Genomic DNA, 27,731 nt, shown 5'->3' with positions numbered 1-27,731 from the left:
CCCTCTGATACTCAACCAGTCAGCTGATCAATACTTCCCTCTGATACTCAACCAGTCAGCTGATCAACACTTCCCTCTGATAGTCAACCAGTCAGCTGATCAATACTTCCCTCTGATAGTCAACCAGTCAGCTGATCAATACTTCCCTCTGATAGTCAACCAGTCAGCTGATCAATACTTCCCTCTGATAGTTAACCAGTCAGCTGATCAATACTTCCCTCTGATAGTCAACCAGTCAGCTGATCAATACTTCCCTCTGATACTCAACCAGTCAGCTGATCAATACTTCCCTCTGATAGTCAACCAGTCAGCTGATCAATACTTCCCTCTGATAGTCAACCAGTCAGCTGATCAATACTTCCCTCTGATAGTCAACCAGTCAGCTGATCAATACTTCCCTCTGATAGTCACCCAGTCAGCTGATCAATACTTCCCTCTGATACTCACCCAGTCAGCTGATCAATACTTCCCTCTGATACTCAACCAGTCAGCTGATCAATACTTCCCTCTGATACTCAACCAGTCAGCTGATCAATACTTCCCTCTGATAGTCAACCAGTCAGCTGATCAATACTTCCCTCTGATAGTCAACCAGTCAGCTGACCGCTGTGTTTCTGTGTCTCCTCAGTCTCTGACTCTCAGACCAAAGCAGAGGAGAGGAGATGGTCTGGTCAGACCCAGTCTAGTCAGACCCAGTCCTCCACTCCAACCGTAACACTTTCACCTACTCCTAGCAACAATGCTGCTAACAAACCAGGTGACCTTTCACTCTCTCCTTTTCCATCCTCCTTTTATCACCTATGGCCTTCTTTCCTTATCTGTCTCTCTGTCTGTATCTATCTCTATCTGTTTCTCTGTGTGTGTGTGTGTCTATCTCTCTTTCTGTGTGTGTGTGTGTCTGTGTGTGTTTCTATCTCTCTGTGTGTGTGTCTGTGTGTGTGTCTGTGTGTTTCTATCTCTCTTTCTGTGTGTGTGTGTGTGTCTATCTCTCTGTCTGTGTGTGTGTGTGTCTGTGTGTCTATCTCTCTTTCTGTGTGTGTGTGTGTGTGTGTGTGTGTGTTTCTATCTCTCTGTCTGTGTGTGTGTGTGTGTGTGTGTGCGCGGTTGGAAACTTAGATCTGGAGTGTGTGTTAGTTGCGTTCTCTAAACGTTGCGTTTACGTTACAGAGCCGTTGGTCCTCAAGATCGACGAGCGACAGAGACTGGCCCGGGAGCGTCGAGAGGAGAGGGAGAAACAGACCGGTGTGTATACTGTTGGGGAGGGGGGGAGGGGAGGGAGACTATAAACACACCCATAGGCCTGGAGCAGCTGTCTGAATGGTCAGCTGTGGGTCATGTGACTAGGCTTTAGTCCTGAAAAATACAAAAGACAATCCCTCTCTGCTAGGCACACACGCACGCACAAAACATCCCGCTCACAGTCGTCGCCCCCCACACACAACCCCATGAGACCCCATTTAATGTCACCTGGGTACCATGGTAACAGGGGCAGTGAACCTTTTACCACAACGTACCACATTCCCCTTGTCATGTTGAGAGGAGAGGGAGAGGAGGAGGAGAGGGAGAGGAGGAGGAGAGGGAGAGGAGGAGGAGAGGGAGAGGAGGAGGAGAGGGAGAGGAGAGGAGGGGAGAGGGAGAGGGAGAGGAGGCGGAGAGGGAGAGAGAGAGGAGGAGGAGAGGAGAGAGGAGGAGAGGGAGAGAGAGAGGAGGAGAGGGAGAGAGAGAGGAGGAGGAGAGGGAGAGCGGGAGGAGGAGGAGAGGGAGAGCGGGAGGAGGAGGAGAGCGAGAGGAGGAGGAGAGCGAGAGGAGGAGGAGAGCGAGAGGAGGAGGAGAGCGAGAGGAGGAGGAGAGCGAGAGGAGGAGGAGAGCGAGAGAGAGGAGGAGAGCGAGAGAGGGAGAGCGAGAGAGGAGGAGAGGGAGAGAGGAGGAGGAGAGGGAGAGGAGGAGGAGGAGGAGGGAGAGAGGAGGAGGGAGAGAGGAGGAGGGAGAGGAGGAGGAGGGGGAGAGAGAGAGAGAGGAGGAGGAGGAGGAGGGAGAGGAGGAGGAGGAGGGAGAGGAGGAGGAGGGGGAGAGAGAGGGAGAGGAGGAGGAGAGGGAGAGGAGGAGGAGAGGGAGAGAGGAGGAGGAGAGGGAGAGAGGAGGAGGAGAGGGAGAGAGGAGGAGGAGAGGGAGAGAGGAGGAGGAGAGGGAGAGAGGAGGAGGAGAGGGAGAGAGGAGGAGGAGAGGAGGAGGAGGAGAGGGAGAGAGAGGGAGAGAGAGAGAGGGAGAGAGAGGAGAGAGAGAGGAGGAGAGGGAGAGAGGAGGAGAGAGACAGCGCAGACAGTGTGTTCAGATGAAATATAAAAACCGTAGGTTAATACCTGTCCTGAAGTCATCAGACTCTTGTCTACTACCTGACCCCCAACACCAAGCCTTACTGTGTCAGCTGCCAGGGAGGCTGCGTGGCAGGAGAGGGAGGAGAGGGCCAGACACTACTATGACAAACACCTGGAGGAGAGGAGGAGGAAGATGGAGGAACAGAGGATGAAGGAGGACAGGAGACGATCCGCTGTGGAGGAGAAGAGAAAACAGAACCTTGAGGAGGAGAAGGTGACACACTGTACACACTGTACACACTGTACACACTATACACACTGTACACACACTGTACACACACTCTACACACTGTACACACACTACACACTATACAGACTATACACACAAAACAGAACCTGGAGGAGGAGGTGACACACTACACACTGTACACACTATACACACATTGTACACAATATACACACTCTACACACTGTACACACTATACTCACTGTATACACACTATACACATTGTACACACACTGTACACATTGTACACACACTCTACACATTGTACACACACTCTACACATTGTACACACACTATACACACTACACACACTGTACACACTATACACACACTATACACACACTATACACACCCTGTACACACTATACTCACACTGTACACACTATACTCACACTGTACACACTATACACACTATACACACACTATACACACTATACACTCACCACACACACTATACACACTATACACACTATACACTCACCACACACACTATACACACTTTACACACTATACACACACTGTACACACGTTACATACACTGTACACACTATACACACACCACACACACACTATAAACACTTTACACACTATACACACACTATACACACTACACACACTATACACACACTATACACACACTATACACACACTATACACTCACCACACACACACTATACACTCACCACACACACACTATACACACTATACACACACTGTACATACTATACACACACTGTACACACTTTACATACACTGTACACACTATACACACTATACACACACTATACACACTACACACGCACTGTACACACACTGTACACACTACACACACTATACACACTGTACACACTTTACACACTACACACACTGTACACACTTTACACACACACACTATACACACTTTACACACTATACACACACTTTACACACTATACACACACTGTACATACTATACACACACTATACACACTACACACACACACTGTACACACTACACACACTATACACACTGTACACACTTTACACACTACACACACTGTACACACTATACACACACTGTACACACTTTACACACACTGTACACACTTTACACACTACACACACTGTACACACTATACACACACTATACACACACTGTACAGACTATACACACTTTACACACTATACACACTCTACACACACTATACACACACTGTACACACTATACACACTATACACACTATACACACTACACACACTATACACACTGTACACCATATACACACACTATACACACTATACACACTACACACACTGTACATACACTGTACACACTATACACACACCACACACACACACTATACACACACTTTACACACTATACACACACTTTACACACTGTACACACTATACACACACTTTACACACTGTACACACTATACACACTGTACACACACTGTACACACTATACACACACTGTGCACACTATACACACTATACACACACTGTGCACACTGTGCACACTATACACACTATACACACACTGTACACACTATACACACACTGTACACACTTTACACACACTGCACATACTATACACACACTACACACTACACACTATACACACTGTGTACACTATACACACTATACACACTACACACACTATACACACACTACACACTATACACACTATACACACTATACACACTACACACTATACACACACTATACACACACTATACACACACTATACATACACTTTACACACTATACACACTGCACACACTACACACACTATACACACACTATACACACTATACACACACTGTACATACTATAAACACCCTGTACACACTATACACACTACACACACTATACACACACTATACACACTATACACACTATATACTCACCACACACACACTATACACACACTGTACATACTATACACACACTGTACACACTTTACATACACTACACACACTGTACACACTACACACACTGTACACACTATACACACTTTACACACTATACACACACTTTACACACTATACACACACTGTACACACTATACACACTATACACACTGTACACACACTGTACACACTATACACACACTGTGCACACTATACACACTATACACACACTGTACACACTATACATACTATACACACACTGTACACACTTTACACACTACACACACTGCACATACTATACACACACTACACACTATACACACTGTGTACACTGTGTACACTATACACACTACACACACTATACACACACTACACACACTGTACACACACTATACACACTGTACACACACTGTACACACTACACACACTGTACACACTATACACACACTTTACACACTATACACACACTGTACACACTATACACACACTGTACAGACTATACACACTTTACACACCATACACACTATACACACTGCACATACTATACACACTATACACTCACCACACACACACTATACACACTATACACTCACCACACACACACTATACACACTATACACACACTGTACATACTATACACACACTGTACACACACTACACACACTACACACACTGTACACACTTTACACACTACACACACTGTACACACTTTACACACACACACTATACACACTTTACACACTATACACACACTTTACACACTATACACACACTGTACACACTATACACACACTGTACACACACTGTACACACTATGCACACACTGTGCACACTATACACACACTATACACACACTGTACACACTATACACACACTGTACACACTTTACACACACTGCACATACTATACACACACTGTACACACTTTACACACACTACACACTATACACACTGTGTATATAGCCCTTCGTACATCAGCTAATATCTCGAAGTGCTGTACAGAAACCCAGCCTAAAACCCCAAACAGCAAGCAATGCAGGTATACACACACTATACACACACTACACACTATACACACTGTACACACACTGTACACACTGTACACACACTGTACACACACTTTACACACACTATACACACTATACACACACTTTACACACACTATACACACTTTACACACCATACACACACTATACACACACTATATACACACTTTACACACCATACACACACTATACACACACTATATACACACTACACACACTTTACACACAAACTACACACACTGTACACACCCACTACACACTCATTATATACACACTGTACACACTGTACACACACACACTGCACACACACTACACACACTTTACACACAAACTACACACACTGTACACACCCACTATACACACGATACACACAATACACACACTGTACACACACTATACACACTGAATACACTATACACACACACTATACACACTGAATACACTACACACACACACTATACACACTTAATACACTACACACACTATACACACACTACACACACACACACTACACACACTCTACACTTTACACACCATACACACTATACACACTTTACACACCATACACACTATACACACTTTACACACTACACACACTGTACACACTGCACCCACTATACACACTACACACTATATACACACTATACACACACTATACACACACTGTACACACTATACACACACTATACACACACTGTACACACTTTACACACACTGTACACTATACACACACTATACACACACTGTACACACTTAATACACACTTAATACACTATACACACACTATACACACTTAATACTATACACACACTGTACACACTTAATACACACTGAATACGCTACATACACTGAATACACTGTGTAGTCTCAACGTCAACAGTGAAGAGGCGACTCCAGGATGTTGGCCTTCTAGAGTTACAAAGAAAAAGCCATATCTCAGACTGGCCAATAAAAAGAAAAGATTAAGATGGGAAAAGAACACAGACACTGGACAGAGGAACTCTGCCTAGAAGGCCAGCATCACGGAGTCGCCTCTTCACTGTTGACATTGAGACTGGTGTTTTGCGGGTACTATTTAATGAAGCTGCCAGTTGAAGACTTGTGAGGCATCTGTTTCTCAAACTAGACACTCTAATGTACTTGTCCTCTTGCTCTGTTGTGCACCGGGGCCTCCCACTCCTCTTTCTATTCTGGTTAGAGCCAGTTTGCGCTGTTCTGTGAAGGGAGTAGCACACAGTGTTGTACGAGATCTTCAGTTTCTTGGCAATTTCTCACATGGAACAGCCTTCATTTCTCAGAACAAGAATAGACTGATGAGGTTCAGAAGAAAGGTCTTTGTTTCTGGCCACTTTGAGCCTGTAATCGAACTCACAAATTCTGATGCTCCAGATACTCAACTAGTCTAAAGGCCAGTTTTATTGCTTCTTTAATCAGGACAACAGTTTTCAGCTGTGCTAACATAATTGTAAAAGGGTTTTCTAATGATCAATTAGCCTTTTGAAATGATAAACGTGGATTAGCTAACACAACGTGCCATTGGAACACAGGAGTGATGGTTGCTGATAATGGGCCTCAGTACACCTATGTAGATACTCACTAATAAATCTGCCGTTTCCAGCTACAATGGTCATTTACAACACTAACAATGTCTATACTGTATTTCTGATAAATTTGATGTCATTTTAATGGACCAAAAATGCGCTTTTCTTTCAAAAACAAGACATTCTAAGTGACCCCAAACTGTTGATCGGTAATGTAGGTATGGGTAAAGTGACAAAAAAAGGGGGGGGGGGGGTGCTCTCGATGGTGCAGCTGTAAAACCTTTTGAGGATCTGAGGACCCATGCCAAATCTTTTCAGTTTCCTGGGGGGAATAGGCGTTGTCGTGCCCTCTTCACGACTGTCCTGGTGTGTTTGGACCATGTTAGTTTGTTGTTGATGTGGACACCAAGGAACTTGAAGCTCTCAACCTGCTCCACTACAGCCCCGTCGATGAGAATGGGGGTGTTCTCAGTCCTCCTTTTCCTGTAGTCCATAATCATCTCCTTTGTCTTGATCACGTTGAGGGAGAGGTTGTTGTCCTGGCACCACACTGCCAGGTCTCTGCCCTCCTCCCTATAGGCTGCCTCATCGTTGAGGGAGAGGTTGTTGTCCTGGCACCACACGGCCAGGTCTCTGACCTCCTCCCTATAGCTGTCGGTGATCAGGCCTACCACTGTTGTTTCGTCAACAAAACGTAATGATGGTGTTGGAGTACACTGTACACATGGACGAACACACACTGTGTACACGTATACAAAAATACACACACTGTACACACCTGCTTGAGGTGGAAAAATGCTATGACGGTGTAGAATGCTGGTGGGAGTGGCCAGAGGCTAATAGAGAGAAGATCACTACTAGTCTACAGTAAACCTCACGCCACCTTCATCTCTGTTGGAGTTTCACTGTTCACCTTCATCTCTGTTGGAGTTTCACTGTTCACCTTCATCTCTGTTGGAGTTTCACTGTTCACCTTCATCTCTGTTGGAGTTTCACTGTTCACCTTCATCTCTGTTGGAGTTTCACTGTTCACCTTCATCTCTGTTTGAGTTTCACTGTTCACCTGTGTTGTGGCAGCTTCTACCTATATCTGGCTGTTTTATGTTGGTCAACACACACACACACACACACACACACACACACACACACACACACACACACACACACACACACACACACACACACCCATCCATCCATCCATCCATCCATCCATCGCTGGAATACCTGAATGTAGATTGTAGTAATGAGAACTCATTCACAAAGAGGGACACAATCTGAACGTGACCCACAGACTTCCTGTTGACGTTGTTGACATGGTTAACTGCGGTTGTTGTTGTTGTGTAGGCCCGTCATGAGGCGGTGATGCGTCGGACGGTGGAGAGAAGTCAGAGAGCCAAGCACACACCCAACCGCTGGTCCTGGGGAGGAGCCCTGCCTGGAAACACACCCACCACGCCCGGGGGTAAACACCCACCACACACACCCACCACACACACCCACCACACACCGGGGGTAAACATCCACCACACACACCCACCACACACCGGGGGGTAAACATCCATCACACCCCGGGTGGTAAACACCCACCACACCCCAGGGGGTAAACACCCACCACACCCCGGGGTGGAATACATACTGTATCTACATTCTTTCCATTGTTCACTTTCAAACTCCTTTAAGTCTCAGAACCAGGATTCTGCTTTGGTTTCAGTCTTTATCTTTCTGTTCCTGGAGAGTGAGCCTCTTTGTGTGTGTCTGTGTGTGTTTTTATTAAGTTGAGTCTATGCTGAATGTTCAGCCTTTTTGTTGGCTGGTGTTTATGCTGACTCATACCCTGCTCTCTCTCCCCACACTGTACACACACACACACTCTATCGCTCGCTGCCCTCCTCCCCACTTCCCCCTCTCACTACCTCTCCCTTCTCTCAATCCCCCTCCACCTCTCTCTCTCTCTCTGGTTGTTTTGTCCTGTTGCAGGTTTTGTCGAGTCGTCGTTCCTCTATCCCCTCGACCTAGCAGGGCTGGAGCACCATCTCCAAGGTGCATTCAGTGTCTACCGCAGATACGGCCTGAGCCACCAATGTGAATATATCACTCTTAGCTAGCGCTAGCCTGCTACCTAGCATTAGCCAGCTAGCATTAGCTTGGTAGCTAGTTGAACTGAATGTGAATATATCACTCTTAGCTACCGCTAGCCTGCTACCTAGCATTAGCCAGCTAGCATTAGCTTGGTAGCTAGTTGAACTGAATGTGAATATATCACTCTTAGCTAGCGCTAGCCTGCTACCTAGCATTAGCCAGCTAGCATTAGCTTGGTAGCTAGTTGAACTGAATGTGAATATATCACTCTTAGCTAGCGCTAGCCTGCTACCTAGCATTAGCCAGCTAGCATTAGCTTGGTAGCTGAGTTGAACTGAATGTGAATGTTTCCGCTCGATTAGCGTAAGCAAAATTAATAATAAATTAGCATTAGCATGTCGGTGTGTTATGCAAGTATGTATCACTATTTGTTAGCGCTAGAGAACATTAGCTAGTTCCCTCATCATTAGCATTAGCGCTAAACAGCAGTGTTGTAGTAATCACTAAACCTGACCTTGAGTCCGAATGGATTCCCAAGTCCGCTGATGGAGGAAGTCCCCTGATGGAGGAAGCCCCCCTGATGGAGGAAGCCCCCCCGATGGAGGAAGCCCCCTGATGGAGGAAGCCCCCTGATGGAGGAAGTCCCCCTGATGGAGGAAGCCCCCTGATGGAGGAAGCCCCCTGATGGAGGAAGCCCCCCTGATGGAGGAAGCCCCCCTGATGGAGGAAGTCCCCCTGATGGAGGAAGCCCCCTGATGGAGTCTGTGTGTGGCACGTCCTTCCCACTGCTAGAGAACAGAAACCTCGCTGCTCTGTGCTGCTAATATTCTGCTTGTCATAATGGCCTGTCCAGTCCAAATCACGAGAAGGCCGGTCCAAGTCCGGGTCACCAATGATTGGACTTCACCAATGAAGTCCACGTTGATTCACAAGTCATTACAACACTGCTAAACAATGTCGGATATCTGACTAATGCTAGCTACCATCACTAGGTATGAGTGCCCTTTCCTCTGAGATAGCTCCCAGATGCTAGCAGCGTAATGCTGTCAGTTCCAGCATGCTAACAGACCTGGTTTTGTCATAGAATAGAGCAGTAGCACCTCTAGAGAGCGTGTTGGCTGGAGAGAGCTCTCTAGCGCTCCCTTTGTTTTCTCGTTTTCACTTTCTCCCCCCTCTCTCTCCCCCCTCTCTCTATCAGCTCTCCCCCCTCTCTCTATCAGCTCTCTCACTCAGCTCTCCCCCTCTCTCACTCAGCTCTCCCCCTCTCTCACTCAGCTCTCCCCCCTCTCTCACTCAGCTCTCCCCCTCTCTCACTCAGCTCTCCCCCCTCTCTCACTCAGCTCTCCCCCCTCTCTCACTCAGCTCTCCCCCCTCTCTCACTCAGCTCTCCCCCCTCTCTCACTCAGCTCTCCCCCCTCTCTCACTCAGCTCTCCCCCCTCTCTCACTCAACTCTCCCCCCTCTTTCAGCTCTCTCTCAACTCTCCCCCCTCTCTCTATCAGCTCTTTCAGCTCTCCCCCCTCTCTCACTCAGCTCTCCCCCTCTCTCACTCAGCTCTCCCCCCTCTCTCACTCAGCTCTCCCCCCTCTCTCACTCGGCTCTCCCCCCTCTCTCACTCAGCTCTCCCCCCTCTCTCACTCAGCTCTCCCCCCTCTCTCACTCAACTCTCCCCCCTCTTTCAGCTCTCTCTCAACTCTCCCCCCTCTCTCTATCAGCTCTCTCAGCTCTCCCCCTCTCTCACTCAGCTCTCCCCCCTCTCTCACTCAGCTCTCCCCCCTCTCTCACTCAGCTCTCCCCCCTCTCTCACTCAGCTCTCCCCCCTCTCTCACTCAACTCTCCCCCCTCTTTCAGCTCTCTCTCAACTCTCCCCCCTCTCTCTATCAGCTCTCTCTCAGCTCTCCCCCCTCTATCAGCTCTCTCTCAGCTCTCCCCCCTCTCTCTATCAGCTCTCTCTCAGCTCTCCCCCCTCTATCAGCTCTCTCTCAGCTCTCCCCCTCTCTCTCTCAGCTCTCCCCCTCTCTCTCTCAGCTCTCCCCCCTCTCTCTCTCAGCTCTCCCCCCTCTCTCTCTCAGCTCTCCCCCCTCTCTCTATCAGCTCTCCCCCCTCTCTCACTCAGCTCTCCCCCCTCTCTCTATCAGCTCTCCCCCTCTCTCTCTCAGCTCTCCCCCCTCTCTCAGCTCTCTCTCAGCTCTCCCCCCTCTCTCTCAGCTCTCCCCCTCTCTATCAGCTCCCCCCCCTCTCTCAGCTCTCCCCCCTCCCTCTATCAGCTCTCCCCCTCTCTCTCTCAGCTCTCCCCCCTCTCTCTATCAGCTCTCTCTCAGCTCTGTTGTGTCAGTCTGTTATCTGATGTCTGTTCTGTCTGTGTATCTGTAGATGCTGACAGGCGGTCTGTGTCGACCATGAACCTTTCCAAACATGTAGCTGATCCAGTTATAACCAAGAGACTGTCCTACTCCTCTGCCACACTCTTACATTCTCCAGACAGAGGTAAACACACACACACACGTGTATATACACTAAACAAAAATATAAACGCAACATGTAAAGCGTTGCTCCCAAGTTTCATGATCTGAAAGAAAATATCCCAGAAATTGTACATATGCACAAAAAATGTGTTTACATCCCTGTTAGTGAGCATTTCTCCATGGCCAAGATAATCCATCCACCTGACAAGTGTGACATATCAAGAAGCTGATTAAACAGCATGGCCATTACACAGGTGCACCTTGTGCTGGGGACAATAAAAGGCCACTTTAAAATCTGCAGTTTTGTCACACAACACAATGCCACAGATATCTCTAGTTTTGAGGGAGCGTGCAACTGGCATGATGACTGCAGGAATGTCCACTAGAGTTGTTGCCAGAGAATTGAATGTTAATTTCTCTACCATAAGCCACCTACAACGTCATTTTAGGGAATTTGGAAGCTGGGGGGGGGGGGGGCGGGGGGGCTGAGGAGTATTTCTCATAGCTGAACCCCTGCCCAGTCATGTGAAATCCACAGATAAAGACCTAATTAATTTAATTAACTGATTTCCTTATATGAATTGTAACTCAGTATAATATTTGTAGTTGTTGTATGTTGCGTTTATATTTTTGGTACACGCACACAGATCATATTGTACAGGACAATGTATTAATATGCTATTGCTGTTATCTCTCTACAGTGTCTGTTTGATCTCTAAGTTCTCATTGTTTGGTTTGTAGAGTAAAGTTTACATTGGCTAACGTCGTGGTAAAAATTGTTGTGTAAATGTGCCGTAATCTGACTAAATGCAGCATGTTCACAGTGTGGTGTTGACGTGTAGGCTTCCTGTCGTGTTGTGGCATGATATTTGATACTCTAATTTCGTCTGTGTGGTGTAGTTTTTACGGTATATGATGTGTGGTGTGTTTTAATGTATATATGACAGAAAGTGTGGTGATTTGTCATTGCTCCTCTCAGTGTTACAGAAAAGGACCTCCTCTTCGCCCTTACTTAACAAATCACAGTCCAAACTCCGCCTACCAGGGGGAAAGACCGCCCACTACAAACCCCAAGGTGGTTCGGGGAATATAGGGAATTTTTACTCTGTAATCACCCCCACTCGCACCAATCAGATCACAGGCTGGAAACTGATCTCTTCAAATTACAATAGAACTTTATTGTCCATCTGGGAAAGACCGCCCACTACAAACCCCAAGGTGGTTCGGGGAATATAGGGAATTTTTACTCTGTAATCACCCCCACTCGCACCAATCAGTTCACAGGCTGGAAACTGATCTCTTCAAATTACAATAGAACTTTATTGTCCATCTGGGGATGGACAATTTTTCAAGAATTAAAAACATCCCACGTTAAAATCACTTATCCCAACACTCTTCTATAACATTCTACAAACACATGAGTTCTCAGTCATTATTGCGTTCAAGGTTTGTAATACAGACCACATTAAATGTTCTTGAAACGTTTTTAAATCTACTTTTTTGCTACTGTGTTTATATGAAAATAAATCTGTTGCATTTATTATCATTATCACACAAGATGGTCTAGGAGACAGACGATAATGTAGTTATTGGTGTTCCAGGAGACAGACGACAATGTAGTTATTGGTGGTCCAAGAGACAGACGACAATGTAGTTATTGGTGGTCTAGGAGACAGACGATAATGTAGTTATTGGTGGTCCAGGAGACAGACGATAATGTAGTTATAGGTGGTCTAGGAGACAGACGATAATGTAGTTCTAGGAGACAGACGATAATGTAGTTATTGGTGGTCCAGGAGACAGACGATAATGTAGTTCTAGGTGGTCTATGAGACAGACGATAATGTAGTTATAGGTGGTCTATGAGACAGACGATAATGTAGTTATAGGTGGTCTAGGAGACAGACGACAATGTAGTTATTGGTGGTCTAGGAGACAGACGGTAATGTAGTTCTAGGTGGTCTATGAGACAGACGATAATGTAGTTATAGGTGGTCTAGTAGACAGACGATAATGTAGTTATTGGTGGTCTAGGAGACAGACGATAATGTAGTTCTAGGTGGTCTATGAGACAGACGATAATGTAGTTATAGGTGGTCTAGGAGACAGACGATAATGTAGTTTTAGGAGACATACGGTCATGAGACAGGGCCTGGATCATCAGGGGAAGCAGGCCTATCCGGTTGAGACCGGGCCTGGATCATCAGGGGAAGCAGGCCTATCCGGTTGAGACCGGGCCTGGATCATCAGGGGAAGCAGGCCTATCCGGTTGAGACCGGGCCTGGATCATCAGGGGAAGCAGGCCTATCCGGTTGAGACCGGGCCTGGATCATCAGGGGAAGCAGGCCTATCCGGTTGAGACCGGGCCTGGATCATCAGGGGAAGCAGGCCTATCCGGTTGAGACCGGGCCTGGATCATCAGGGGAAGCAGGCCTATCCGGTTGAGACCGGGCCTGGATCATCAGGGGAAGCAGGCCTATCCGGTTGAGACCGGGCCTGGATCATCAGGGGAAGCAGGCCTATCCGGTTGAGACCGGGCCTGGATCATCAGGGGAAGCAGGCCTATCCGGTTGAGACCGGGCCTGGATCATCAGGGGAAGCAGGCCTATCCGGTTGAGACCGGGCCTGGATCATCAGGGGAAGCAGGCCTATCCGGTTGAGACCGGGCCTGGATCATCAGGGGAAGCAGGCCTATCCGGTTGAGACCGGGCCTGGATCATCAGGGGAAGCAGGCCTATCCGGTTGAGACCGGGCCTGGATCATCAGGGGAAGCAGGCCTATCCGGTTGAGACCGGGCCTGGATCATCAGGGGAAGCAGGCCTATCCGGTTGAGACCGGGCCTGGATCATCAGGGGAAGCAGGCCTATCCGGTTGAGACCGGGCCTGGATCATCAGGGGAAGCAGGCCTATCCGGTTGAGACCGGGCCTGGATCATCAGGGGAAGCAGGCCTATCCGGTTGAGACCGGGCCTGGATCATCAGGGGAAGCAGGCCTATCCGGTTGAGACCGGGCCTGGATCATCAGGGGAAGCAGGCCTATCCGGTTGAGACCGGGCCTGGATCATCAGGGGAAGCAGGCCTATCCGGTTGAGACCGGGCCTGGATCATCAGGGGAAGCAGGCCTATCCGGTTGAGACCGGGCCTGGATCATCAGGGGAAGCAGGCCTATCCGGTTGAGACCGGGCCTGGATCATCAGGGGAAGCAGGCCTATCCGGTTGAGACCGGGCCTGGATCATCAGGGGAAGCAGGCCTATCCGGTTGAGACCGGGCCTGGATCATCAGGGGAAGCAGGCCTATCCGGTTGAGACCGGGCCTGGATCATCAGGGGAAGCAGGCCTATCCGGTTGAGACCGGGCCTGGATCATCAGGGGAAGCAGGCCTATCCGGTTGAGACCGGGCCTGGATCATCAGGGGAAGCAGGCCTATCCGGTTGAGACCGGGCCTGGATCATCAGGGGAAGCAGGCCTATCCGGTTGAGACCGGGCCTGGATCATCAGGGGAAGCAGGCCTATCCGGTTGAGACCGGGCCTGGATCATCAGGGGAAGCAGGCCTATCCGGTTGAGACCGGGCCTGGATCATCAGGGGAAGCAGGCCTATCCGGTTGAGACCGGGCCTGGATCATCAGGGGAAGCAGGCCTATCCGGTTGAGACCGGGCCTGGATCATCAGGGGAAGCAGGCCTATCCGGTTGAGACCGGGCCTGGATCATCAGGGGAAGCAGGCCTATCCGGTTGAGACCGGGCCTGGATCATCAGGGGAAGCAGGCCTATCCGGTTGAGACCGGGCCTGGATCATCAGGGGAAGCAGGCCTATCCGGTTGAGACCGGGCCTGGATCATCAGGGGAAGCAGGCCTATCCGGTTGAGACCGGGCCTGGATCATCAGGGGAAGCAGGCCTATCCGGTTGAGACCGGGCCTGGATCATCAGGGGAAGCAGGCCTATCCGGTTGAGACCGGGCCTGGATCATCAGGGGAAGCAGGCCTATCCGGTTGAGACCGGGCCTGGATCATCAGGGAAGCAGGCCTATCCGGTTGAGACCGGGCCTGGATCATCAGGGGAAGCAGGCCTATCCGGTTGAGACCGGGCCTGGATCATCAGGGGAAGCAGGACTATGCAGTTGACAGGATAGTTTCCAGCCTGTGTGTATCTGTCCAGAGGTGTTTTGTCTGGGAAGCTTGTTCTGAATCCTGCATGTCACACTGTTATCCCTCTGTCCACTGATCCTGTCTGTCCCAGACGTGCCACTAAGATCCAGTCTGTCCCAGGCGAGCCACTAAGATCCAGTCTGTCCCAGACGCGCCGCTAAGGTCCAGTCTGTCCCAGGCGCGCCGCTAAGGTCCAGTCTGTCCCAGATGCGCCGCTAAGATCCAGTCTGTCCCAGACGCGCCGCTAAGATCCAGTCTGTCCCAGACGCGCCGCTAAGATCCAGTCTGTCCCAGGCGCGCCGCTAAGGTCCAGTCTGTCCCAGGCGCGCCGCTAAGGTCCAGTCTGTCCCAGGCGCGCCGCTAAGGTCCAGTCTGTCCCAGGCGCTCCGCTAAGGTCCAGTCTGTCCCAGGCGAGCCGCTAAGGTCCAGTCTGTCCCAGACTCGCCTCTAAGGTCCAGTCTGTCCCAGGCGCGCCGCTAAGGTCCAGTCTGTCCCAGGCGCGCCGCTAAGGTCCAGTCTGTCCCAGGCGCGCCGCTAAGGTCCAGTCTGTCCCAGGCGCGCCGCTAAGGTCCAGTCTGTCCCAGGCGCCGCTAAGGTCCAGTCTGTCCCAGGCGCCGCTAAGGTCCAGTCTGTCCCAGGCGCCGCTAAGGTCCAGTCTGTCCCAGGCGCCGCTAAGGTCCAGTCTGTCCCAGACGCCGCTAAGGTCCAGTCTGTCCCAGACGCCGCTAAGGTCCAGTCTGTCCCAGACGCCGCTAAGGTCCAGTCTGTCCCAGACGCCGCTAAGGTCCAGTCTGTCCCAGACGCCGCTAAGGTCCAGTCTGTCCCAGACGCCGCTAAGGTCCAGTCTGTCCCAGACGCCGCTAAGGTCCAGTCTGTCCCAGACGCCGCTAAGGTCCAGTCTGTCCCAGACGCCGCTAAGGTCCAGTCTGTCCCAGACGCCGCTAAGGTCCAGTCTGTCCCAGACGCCGCTAAGGTCCAGTCTGTCCCAGGCGCGCCGCTAAGGTCCAGTCTGTCCCAGGCGCGCCGCTAAGGTCCAGTCTGTCCCAGACGCCGCTAAGGTCCAGTCTGTCCCAGGCGCGCCGCTAAGGTCCAGTCTGTCCCAGACGCCGCTAAGGTCCAGTCTGTCCCAGGCGCGCCGCTAAGGTCCAGTCTGTCCCAGACGCGCCGCTAAGGTCCAGTCTGTCCCAGACGCGCCGCTAAGGTCCAGTCTGTCCCAGACGCGCCGCTAAGGTCCAGTCTGTCCCAGGCGCGCCGCTAAGGTCCAGTCTGTCCCAGACGCGCCGCTAAGGTCCAGTCTGTCCCAGACGCGCCGCTAAGGTCCAGTCTGTCCCAGACGCGCCGCTAAGGTCCAGTCTGTCCCAGACGCGCCGCTAAGGTCCAGTCTGTCCCAGGCGCGCCGCTAAGGTCCAGTCTGTCCCAGACTCGCGTCTATGAGCTTCAGCATGGCTCGGGGGCTTCACCGTTCACACACACCAGATCACTCACACCAGCTCTGTCTTTCAGTAAATCACGTATTGAGTAATTGGATAATGAATGAAAGGGACTCTGGGAAGTGGATCATATGCATGACCCTCCCCCATGATGTCTGCATCTCATTTGAAACCCATTAGGACACGGAGCCCTCTGTCACACTGGTTAAAGCACAGAACGGTTCACTTAATTCACCATGTTCTTTTGCATGTTTTCTCAGTTACTATGGCGATCTCCCCTTACTACATGTTACTATGGCGATCGCCCCTTACTGCATGTTACTATGGCAACCCCCACCTTACTGCATGTTTCTATGGTGATCTCCCTTACCACATGTTACTATGGCGATCTCCCCCTTATTGCATGTTACAATGGCGATCCCCCTTACTGCATGTCACTATGGCGATCCCCCCTTACTGCATGTTTCTATGGCGACACCCCCCCTTACCACATGTTACTATGGCGATCCCCCCTTACTGCATGTTTCTATGGCGATCCCCCCTTACTGCATGTTACTATGGCGACCTCCCCCCTTACTGCATGTTTCTATGGCAATCCCCCTTACTACATGTTACTATGGCGATCCCCCCTTACTGCATGTTTCTATGGCGATCCCCCTTACTGCATGTTACTATGGCAACCCCCACCTTACTGCATGTTTCTATGGCGATCCCCCCTTACTGCATGTTTCTATGGCAATCCCCCTTACTACATGTTACTATGGCGATCCCCCCTTACTGCATGTTACTATGGCAACCCCCACCTTACTGCATGTTTCTATGGCGATCCCCCTTACCACATGTTACTATGGCGATCTCCCCCTTATTGCATGTTACTATGGCGATCTCCTCCTTACTGCATGTTACTATGGCGATCTCTCCCTTACTGCATGTTACTATGGCGATCTCCCCTTACTGCATGTTACTATGGCGATCTCCCCTTACTGCATGTTTCTATGGCGACAACCCCCCCTTACCACATGTTACTATGGCAATCCCCCCTTACTGCATGTTACTATGGTGATCCCTCCCTTACTGCATGTTACTATGGCAACCCCCACCTTACTGCATTTTTCTATGGCAATCCCCCTTACTACATGTTACTATGGCGATCTCCCCTTTATTGCATGTTACAATGGCGATCCCCCCTTACTGCATGTTATTATGGCGATCCCCCTTACTGCATGTTACTATGGCGATCCCCCCCTTACTGCATGTTACTATGGCGATTCCCCCCCCCCCCCTTACTACATGTTACTATGGCGATCTCCCCTTTATTGCATGTTACAATGGCGATCCCCCCTTACTGCATGTTATTATGGCGATCCCCCTTACTGCATGTTACTATGGCGATCCCCCCCTTACTACATGTTACTATGGCGATCCCCCCCTTACTGCATGTTTCTATGGCGATCCCCCCTTACTGCATGTTACTATGGCGACCTCCCCCCTTACTGCATGTTTCTATGGCTATCTCACCTTACTGCATGTTACTATGGCGATCCCCCCCTTACTGCACACTCTGTCAGCAGCACACTGCTGTTGCATCTTAACTAACGATCTGTGTGTTCGTTCCAGGCATGCGTTGTATGCCGTTGACCCCGTGGGAGAACACAGTGGTCAATCGTCTGCTACAGCCCACACACTCCTACCTGGCACGCAGCCGCAGCGCCATGAGCCTGTCTGGGGACACAGGTAACACACCTGAACACACACCGACACTAAGCCTGTCTGGGGACACAGGTAACACACCTGAACACACACCGACACTAAGTATGTCCTGGGGACACAGGTAACACACCTGAACACACACCAACACTAACTATGTCCTGGGGACACAGGTAACACACCTGAACACACACCGACACTAACTATGTCCAGGGTACACAGGTAACACACCTGAACACACACCGACACTAACTATGTCCTGGAGACACAGGTAACACACCTGAACACACACCGACACTAACTATGTCCTGGAGACACAGGTAACACACCTGAACACACACCGACACTAACTATGTCCAGGGTACACAGGTAACACACCTGAACACACACCGACACTAACTATGTCCTGGGGACACAGGTAACACACCTGAACACACACCGACACTAAGTATGTCCTGGGGACACAGGTAACACACCTGAACACACACCGACACTAAGTATGTCCTGGGGACACAGGTAACACACCTGAACACACACCGACACTAAGTATGTCCTGGGGACACAGGTAACACACCTGAACACACACCGACACTAAGTATGTCCTGGGGACACAGGTAACACACCTGAACACACACCGACACTAAGTATGTCCTAGGGACACAGGTAACACACCTGAACACACACCGACACTAACTATGTCCTGGGGACACAGGTAACACACCTGAACACACACCGACACTAAGTATGTCCTAGGGACACAGGTAACACACCTGAACACACACACACACTAACTATATCTCACAAAAGTGATGGGTGCAGTGAGCTCTGATTTGATTATATCACTCACCTGTCTGATCTACCGATGGGTTTAGGTCCTGACCAGTGTTAACATTCTCCTTCTCTTATTCTCTCTCCCTCTGCTCCATGCCTCACCACCTCTCTCCCTCTGCTCCATGCCTCCCCACCTCTCTCCCTCTGCTCCATGCCTCACCACCTCTGCTCCATTCCTCCCCACCTCTCTCCCTCTGCTCCATGCCTCCCCACCTCTCTCCCTCTGCTCCATGCCTCCCCACCTCTCTCCCTCTGCTCCATGCCTCCCCACCTCTCTCCCTCTGCTCCATGCCTCACCACCTCTCTCTCACTGCTCCATGCCTCACCACCTCTCTCCCTCTGCTCCATGCCTCACCACCTCTCTCCCTCTGCTCCATGCCTCACCACCTCTCTCCCTCTGCTCCATGCCTCACCACCTCTCTCCCTCTGCTCCATGCCTCACCACCTCTCTCCCTCTGCTCCATGCCTCACCACCTCTCTCCCTCTGCTCCATGCCTCCCCACCTCTCTCCCTCTGCTCCATACCTCACCACCTCTGCTCCATTCCTCCCCACCTCTCTCCCTCTGCTCCATGCCTCACCACCTCTCTCCCTCTGCTCCATGCCTCCCCACCTCTCTCCCTCTGCTCCATGCCTCCCCACCTCTCTCCCTCTGCTCCATGCCTCACCACCTCTCTCCCTCTGCTCCATGCCTCCCCACCTCTCTCCCTCTGCTCCATGCCTCCCCACCTCTCTCCCTCTGCTCCATGCCTCACCACCTCTCTCCCTCTGCTCCATGCCTCACCACCTCTCTCCCTCTGCTCCATGCCTCCCCACCTCTCTCACTCTGCTCCATGCCTCACCACCTCTCTCCCTCTGCTCCATGCCTCACCACCTCTCTCCCTCTGCTCCATGCCTCACCACCTCTCTCCCTCTGCTCCATGCCTCACCACCTCTCTCCCTCTGCTCCATGCCTCCCCACCTCTCTCCCTCTGCTCCATGCCTCCCAACCTCTCTCCCTCTGCTCCATGCCTCCCCACCTCTCTCCCTCTGCTCCATGCCTCACCACCTCTCTCCCTCTGCTCCATGCCTCACCACCTCTCTCCCTCTGCTCCATGCCTCACCACCTCTCTCCCTCTGCTCCATGCCTCACCACCTCTCTCCCTCTGCTCCATGCCTCACCACCTCTCTCCCTCTGCTCCATGCCTCACCACCTCTCTCCCTCTGCTCCATGCCTCCCCACCTCTCTCTCACTGCTCCATGCCTCCCCACCTCTCTCTCACTGCTCCATGCCTCCCCACCTCTCTCTCACTGCTCCATGCCTCACCACCTCTCTCCCTCTGCTCCATGCCTCACCACCTCTCTCCCTCTGCTCCATGCCTCCCCACCTCTCTCCCTCTGCTCCATGCCTCACCACCTCTGCTACATTCCTCACCACCTCTCTCCCTCTGCTCCATGCCTCCCCCACCTCTCTCCCTCTGCTCCATGCCTCCCCACCTCTCTCCCTCTGCTCCATGCCTCCCCACCTCTCTCCCTCTGCTCCATGCCTCCCCACCTCTCTCCCTCTGCTCCATGCCTCACCACCTCTCTCCCTCTGCTCCATGCCTCCCCACCTCTCTCCCTCTGCTCCATGCCTCCCCACCTCTCTCCCTCTGCTCCATGCCTCCCCACCTCTCTCCCTCTGCTCCATGCCTCACCCACCCCTCTCCCTCTGCTCCATGCCTCACCACCTCTCTCCCTCTGCTCCATGCCTCACCACCTCTCTCCCTCTGCTCCATTCCTCCCCACCTCTCTCCCTCTGCTCCATGCCTCCCCACCTCTCTCCCTCTGCTCCGTGCCTCCCCACCTCTCTCCCTCTGCTCCGTGCCTCCCCACCTCTCTCCCTCTGCTCCGTGCCTCCCCACCTCTCTCCCTCTGCTCCGTGCCTCCCCACCTCTCTCCCTCTGCTCCGTGCCTCCCCACCTCTCTCCCTCTGCTCCGTGCCTCCCCACCTCTCTCCCTTTGCTCCATGCCTCACCCACCTCTCTCCCTCTGCTCCACCCGATCCATCGCTCCTTTAACCCATCCTGTCCATGACTAACCCCTGATTGGTGGTAACCGTGTGACAGGAGCCATGCCTGTATGTCCTCGCTCAATGTCCTGCCACCCCATGGGATCTATGTCCTTCAAGTCCATCCAGTCCCAGCCTCTGACCGTCTGCCGCAGTCAAGAGCCACGCCTCCCCAGGGACATGACCAACCGCAGGAGGACCACTGGTAACGCACCGGTAAGATATCACATGACATCATCAACCTGCACCGGTAACACATGACATCATCAACCTGCACCGGTAACACATGACATTACCAACCTGCACCGGTAACACATGACATCACCAACCTGCACCGGTAACACATGACATCACCAACCTGCACCGGTAACACATGACATCATCAACCTGCACCGGTAACCCACGACATCATCAACCCGCACCGGTAACACGTGACGACATCAACCCGTACCGGTAACACGTGACGTCATCAACCCGCACCGGTAGGAATTGATGCGTGCATCGGTGAAAAGCGGGTCAGTCAGACACAATAGACCAGTCAGACTGTGATGGATTATGACATTATTAAAGCTGCACTATGCAGAAATCACTCCACCGTTTCCTGGTTGCTAACATTCTAATAGTTCGCCTCATTTATGACAAAACAAGCGAGTATAGAGAATCATTCGACCATCTAAACCGCTGAGACATCTACTTTCCATAACCAAGCTGGTGTTCCCAACCAAAAACAAATCTTAGGAACGAGAAGCATAGAAATAACGTACATAGAACAGATATACCACTTCTTAGACTTGCTTTCATTGAGAATCACAGATCTATAACTCGTAGTTCTATGTGAATTTGGTCAGTCAGTTTGTACCCCCACACTGTACCATGTTAACATCAATACACTACAGTCAGTTTGTACCTCCACACTGTACCATGTTAGCATCAATACACTACAGTCAGTTTGTACCCCCACACTGTACCATGTTAGCATCAATACACTACAGTCAGTTTGTACCTCCACACTGTACCATGTTAGCATCAATACACTACAGTCAGTTTGTACCTCCACACTGTACCATGTTAGCATCAATACACTACAGTCAGTTTGTACCTCCACACTGTACCATGTTAGCATCAATACACTACAGTCAGTTTGTACCCCCACACTGTACCATGTTAGCATCAATACACTACAGTCAGTTTGTACCTCCACACTGTACCATGTTAGCATCAATACACTACAGTCAGTTTGTACCTCCACACTGTACCATGTTAGCATCAATACACTACAGTCAGTTTGTACCTCCACACTGTACCATGTTAGCATCAATACACTACAGTCAGTTTGTACCTCCACACTGTACCATGTTAGCATCAATACACTACAGTCAGTTTGTACCTCCACACTGTACCATGTTAGCATCAATACACTACAGTCAGTTTGTACCCCCACACTGTACCATGTTAGCATCAATACACTACAGTCAGTTTGTACCTCCACACTGTACCATGTTAGCATCAATACACTACAGTCAGTTTGTACCTCCACACTGTACCATGTTAGCATCAATACACTACAGTCAGTTTGTACCTCCACACTGTACCATGTTAGCATCAATACACTACAGTCAGTTTGTACCTCCACACTGTACCATGTTAGCATCAATACACTACAGTCAGTTTGTACCTCCACACTGTACCATGTTAGCATCAATACACTACAGTCAGTTTGTACCCCCACACTCTACCATGTTAGCATCAATACACTACAGTCAGTTTGTACCTCCACACTGTACCATGTTAGCATCAATACACTACAGTCAGTTTGTACCTCCACACTGTACCATGTTAGCATCAATACACTACAGTCAGTTTGTACCTCCACACTGTACCATGTTAGCATCAATACACTACAGTCAGTTTGTACCTCCACACTGTACCATGTTAGCATCAATACACTACAGTCAGTTTGTACCTCCACACTGTACCATGTTAGCATCAATACACTACAGTCAGTTTGTACCTCCACACTGTACCATGTTAGCATCAATACACTACAGTCAGTTTGTACCTCCACACTGTACCATATTAGCATCAATACACTACAGTCAGTTTGTACCTCCACACTGTACCATGTTAGCATCAATACACTACAGTCAGTTTGTACCTCCACACTGTACCATGTTAGCATCAATACACTACAGTCAGTTTGTACCTCCACACTGTACCATGTTAACATCAATACACTACAGTCAGTTTGTACCTCCACACTGTACCATGTTAGCATCAATACACTACAGTCAGTCAGTTTGGACCCCCTTCAGTCATGTGGTGTCAGAGGAAGAGGAGGCAGTCCCACATTAATTGAAGATCGTTTCATCTATCTGCTGTATCTGCCTGGATTCTGTCTGACAGCATTACTTATTTGTTTGTGTGTGTCTCTGTGTGTGTCTCTGTGTGTGTCTCTGTGTGTGTCTCTGTGTGTGTCTCTGTGTGTGTCTCTGTGTGTGTGTGTGTGTGTGTAAGGATAAGCAGAAGGACTTTGTCAGGAAGTCATGGAGCAACCTCTCCCTGCCTCTGACCACACCGCCTCTGACCACACCGCCTCTGACCACGCCTACTGCCAAGAGGTTCCGGTCACCAGGGAAACAGCAGAGTAGAGTGACAGCGCCCTCACCTGGCAGGTTGGTGGAATAGCAGCTCATAGAGATCCTAGAGTTGTACTATTTCTATACTATGACTGTGTATGTCATTCTATGGACTGTCTCCTGAACTACCTCATCTAGTGGAAGTAACTGTTAGAGCAATCTTAGTGGGTCAGAACCTAAGGCTCTGGTTGGGCCGGGCAGTTAGCCAAGTGGTTAGAGCGTTGGACTAGTAACCGGGAAGGTTGCTAGATCGAATCCCTGAGCTGACAAGGTAAAAATCTGTCGTTCTGCCCCTGAACAAGGCAGTTAACCCACCGTTCCCCGGTAGGCCGTCATTGTAAATAAGAATTTGTTCTTTAACTGACTTAGTTAAATATAAATAAAAGTAGTGCACTATATAGGGAATAGGGTTCCATAGGGCTCTGGTCTAAAGTAGTGCACTATATAGGGAATAGGGTTCCATAGGGCTCTGGTCTAAAGTAGTGCACTATATAGGGAATAGGGTTCCATAGGGCTCTGGTCTAAAGTAGTGCACTACATAGGGATTAGGGTGCTATTTCAGAACAACCAAACACTCTCTCCTCTCTTTCCCCTTTCTCCCTCCCCACACCCCTCCAGACCCCCCCAGAAGCTGTCCCTTCCTCCCTCTAACCTCTTCAGACCCCCCCAGAAGCTGTACCTTCCTCCCTCCAGACCCCCCCAGAAGCTGTCCCCTCGCCCCTCCACCCCCAAGCAGCTACGGTCTCCCAGTGGAGAGGACTTGGGGAACATCAGGCCCAGTAGGACAGTGCCAGAGAGCCTGTCTCTGATTGGACTACAGGCAGGAGGACCTGAGGGAGACCAGGGGACTATGACCCCCTCCCAGCCCCGCCCCCAGAGCCTGGGCCAACCCAAAGCCAGCCCCAGCACAGACACGGAAGACACACTGTCAGCAGTCAGTGGTGAGTGGAGGCTACACACACACACACACACACACACACACACACACACACACACACACACACACACACACACACCACACACCACACACCACACACCACACACCACACACCACACACCACACACACACACACACACACACACACACACACACACACACACACACACACACAATCAGCAGCTGTTCTGTTACTACTGATAGTGGACTCTGTTCTGTTACTACTGATAGTGGACTCTCGGCAGCTGTTCTGTTACTACTGATAGTGGACTCTCGGCAGCGGTTCTGTTACTACTGATAGTGGACTCTGTTCTGTTACTACTGATAGTGGACTCTCGGCAGCTGTTCTGTTACTACTGATAGTGGACTCTCGGCAGCTGTTCTGTTACTACTGATAGTGGACTCTGTTCTGTTACTACTGATAGTGGACTCTCGGCAGCTGTTCTGTTACTACTGATAGTGGACTCTCGGCAGCTGTTCTGTTACTACTGATAGTGGACTCTCAGCAGCGGTTCTGTTACTACTGATAGTGGACTCTGTTCTGTTACTACTGATAGTGGACTCTGTTCTGTTACTACTGATAGTGGACTCTCGGCAGCTGTTCTGTTACTACTGATAGTGGACTCTCGGCAGCTGTTCTGTTACTACTGATAGTGGACTCTGTTCTGTTACTACTGATAGTGGACTCTCAGCAGCTGTTCTGTTACTACTGATAGTGGACTCTGTTCTGTTACTACTGATAGTGGACTCTGTTCTGTTACTACTGATAGTGGACTCTCAGCAGCTGTTCTGTTACTACTGATAGTGGACTCTGTTCTGTTACTACTGATAGTGGACTCTCAGCAGCTGTTCTGTTACTACTGATAGTGGACTCTGTTCTGTTACTACTGATAGTGGACTCTGTTCTGTTACTACTGATAGTGGACTCTGTTCTGTTACTACTGATAGTGGACTCTCAGCAGCTGTTCTGTTACTACTGATAGTGGACTCTGTTCTGTTACTACTGATAGTGGACTCTCAGCAGCTGTTCTGTTACTACTGATTGTGGACTCTGTTCTGTTACTACTGATAGTGGACTCTCAGCAGCTGTTCTGTTACTACTGATAGTGGACTCTGTTCTGTTACTACTGATAGTGGACTCTGTTCTGTTACTACTGATAGTGGACTCTGTTCTGTTACTACTGATAGTGGACTCTGTTCTGTTACTACTGATAGTGGACTCTGTTCTGTTACTACTGATAGTGGACTCTGTTCTGTTACTACTGATAGTGGACTCTGTTCTGTTACTACTGATAGTGGACTCTGTTCTGTTACTACTGATAGTGGACTCTGTTCTGTTACTACTGATAGTGGACTCTGTTCTGTTACTACTGATAGTGGACTCTGTTCTGTTACTACTGATAGTGGACTCTCGGCAGCTGTTCTGTTACTACTGATAGTGGACTCTGTTCTGTTACTACTGATAGTGGACTCTGTTCTGTTACTACTGATAGTGGACTCTCAGCAGCTGTTCTGTTACTACTGATAGTGGACTCTGTTCTGTTACTACTGATAGTGGACTCTTGGCAGCTGTTCTGTTACTACTGATAGTGGACTCGCAGCAGCTGTTCTGTATATTCCACATCACTGCATTGTACAGCCACATGACGTGTGTGTGTGTGTGTGTGTGTGTGTGTGTGTGTGTGTGTGTGTGTGTGTAGAGAGTGTGGGCAGCTCCCCAGCCCATAAGCCCACTACAGGCACCACAGACCCAGAGGAGCCCACGCGGGTCCTGGCAGAGAAACGCAGACGAGCCCGGGAACAGAGGGAGAGAGGGGAGGAGAGGAGAGGTATACAGGAGGAGGCAGAGAGGTACAACTGTGTGTGTGTGTGTGTGTGTGTGTGTGTGTGTGTGTGTGTGTGTGTGTGTGTGTGTGTGTGTGTGTGTGTGTGTGTGTGTGTGTGTGTGTGTGTGTGTTCTGTATGTGCACTCTGTGTGTGTGTGTGTACTGTGTGTGTGTACTGTGTGTGTTCTGTATGTGCACTCTGTGTGTGTGTACTGTGTGTGTGTGCACTCTGTCTGTGTGTGTGTGTGTACTGTGTGTGTGTGTGTGTTCTGTATGTGCACTCTGTGTGTGTGTGTGTGTGTGTGTGTGTGTGTGTGTGTGTGTGTGTGTGTGTGTGTGTGTGTGTGTGTACTGTGTGTGTACTGTGTGTGTACTGTGTGTGTACTGTGTGTGTACTGTGTGTGTACTTACTCTGTGTGTGTCCAGGTGTGGTAAGGCTGAGGAGAGACAGAGGAGAGAGGAGGAGGAGGAGAGAAGGAGGAAGGAGGAGGAGGAGGAGAGAGCCCAGCAGGAGAGAGAGGAGGCAGAGAGACAGCAGAAACAGGTCAGACAGATGAACACTCTCTC

At 50.1% G+C, this 27,731-nt stretch overlaps 1 protein-coding gene across 2 annotated transcripts in view; it reads left to right on the top strand.

Annotated features, from left to right (window-relative positions):
• Nucleotides 1–27,731, top strand: part of map7b (microtubule-associated protein 7b) — an 89,410-nt gene that overhangs the window by 46,611 nt on the left and 15,068 nt on the right. For both annotated transcript variants that reach the window (XM_071369305.1, XM_071369304.1), the window contains exons 2-12: nt 629–757; nt 1,168–1,242; nt 2,426–2,589; nt 8,427–8,544; nt 11,534–11,647; nt 18,818–18,934; nt 21,824–21,981; nt 24,280–24,437; nt 25,020–25,342; nt 27,039–27,189; nt 27,591–27,708. In XM_071369305.1, coding sequence (XP_071225406.1) covers nt 629–757; nt 1,168–1,242; nt 2,426–2,589; nt 8,427–8,544; nt 11,534–11,647; nt 18,818–18,934; nt 21,824–21,981; nt 24,280–24,437; nt 25,020–25,342; nt 27,039–27,189; nt 27,591–27,708 — 1,625 coding nt within the window. The remainder of the gene's footprint in view (nt 1–628; nt 758–1,167; nt 1,243–2,425; nt 2,590–8,426; nt 8,545–11,533; nt 11,648–18,817; nt 18,935–21,823; nt 21,982–24,279; nt 24,438–25,019; nt 25,343–27,038; nt 27,190–27,590; nt 27,709–27,731) is intronic.

This window comes from Salvelinus alpinus, chromosome 27 (genome assembly GCF_045679555.1).
Source record: "Salvelinus alpinus chromosome 27, SLU_Salpinus.1, whole genome shotgun sequence".
Lineage (NCBI taxonomy): Eukaryota > Metazoa > Chordata > Actinopteri > Salmoniformes > Salmonidae > Salvelinus > Salvelinus alpinus.
This window is presented reverse-complemented; position numbering and strand designations above follow the sequence as displayed.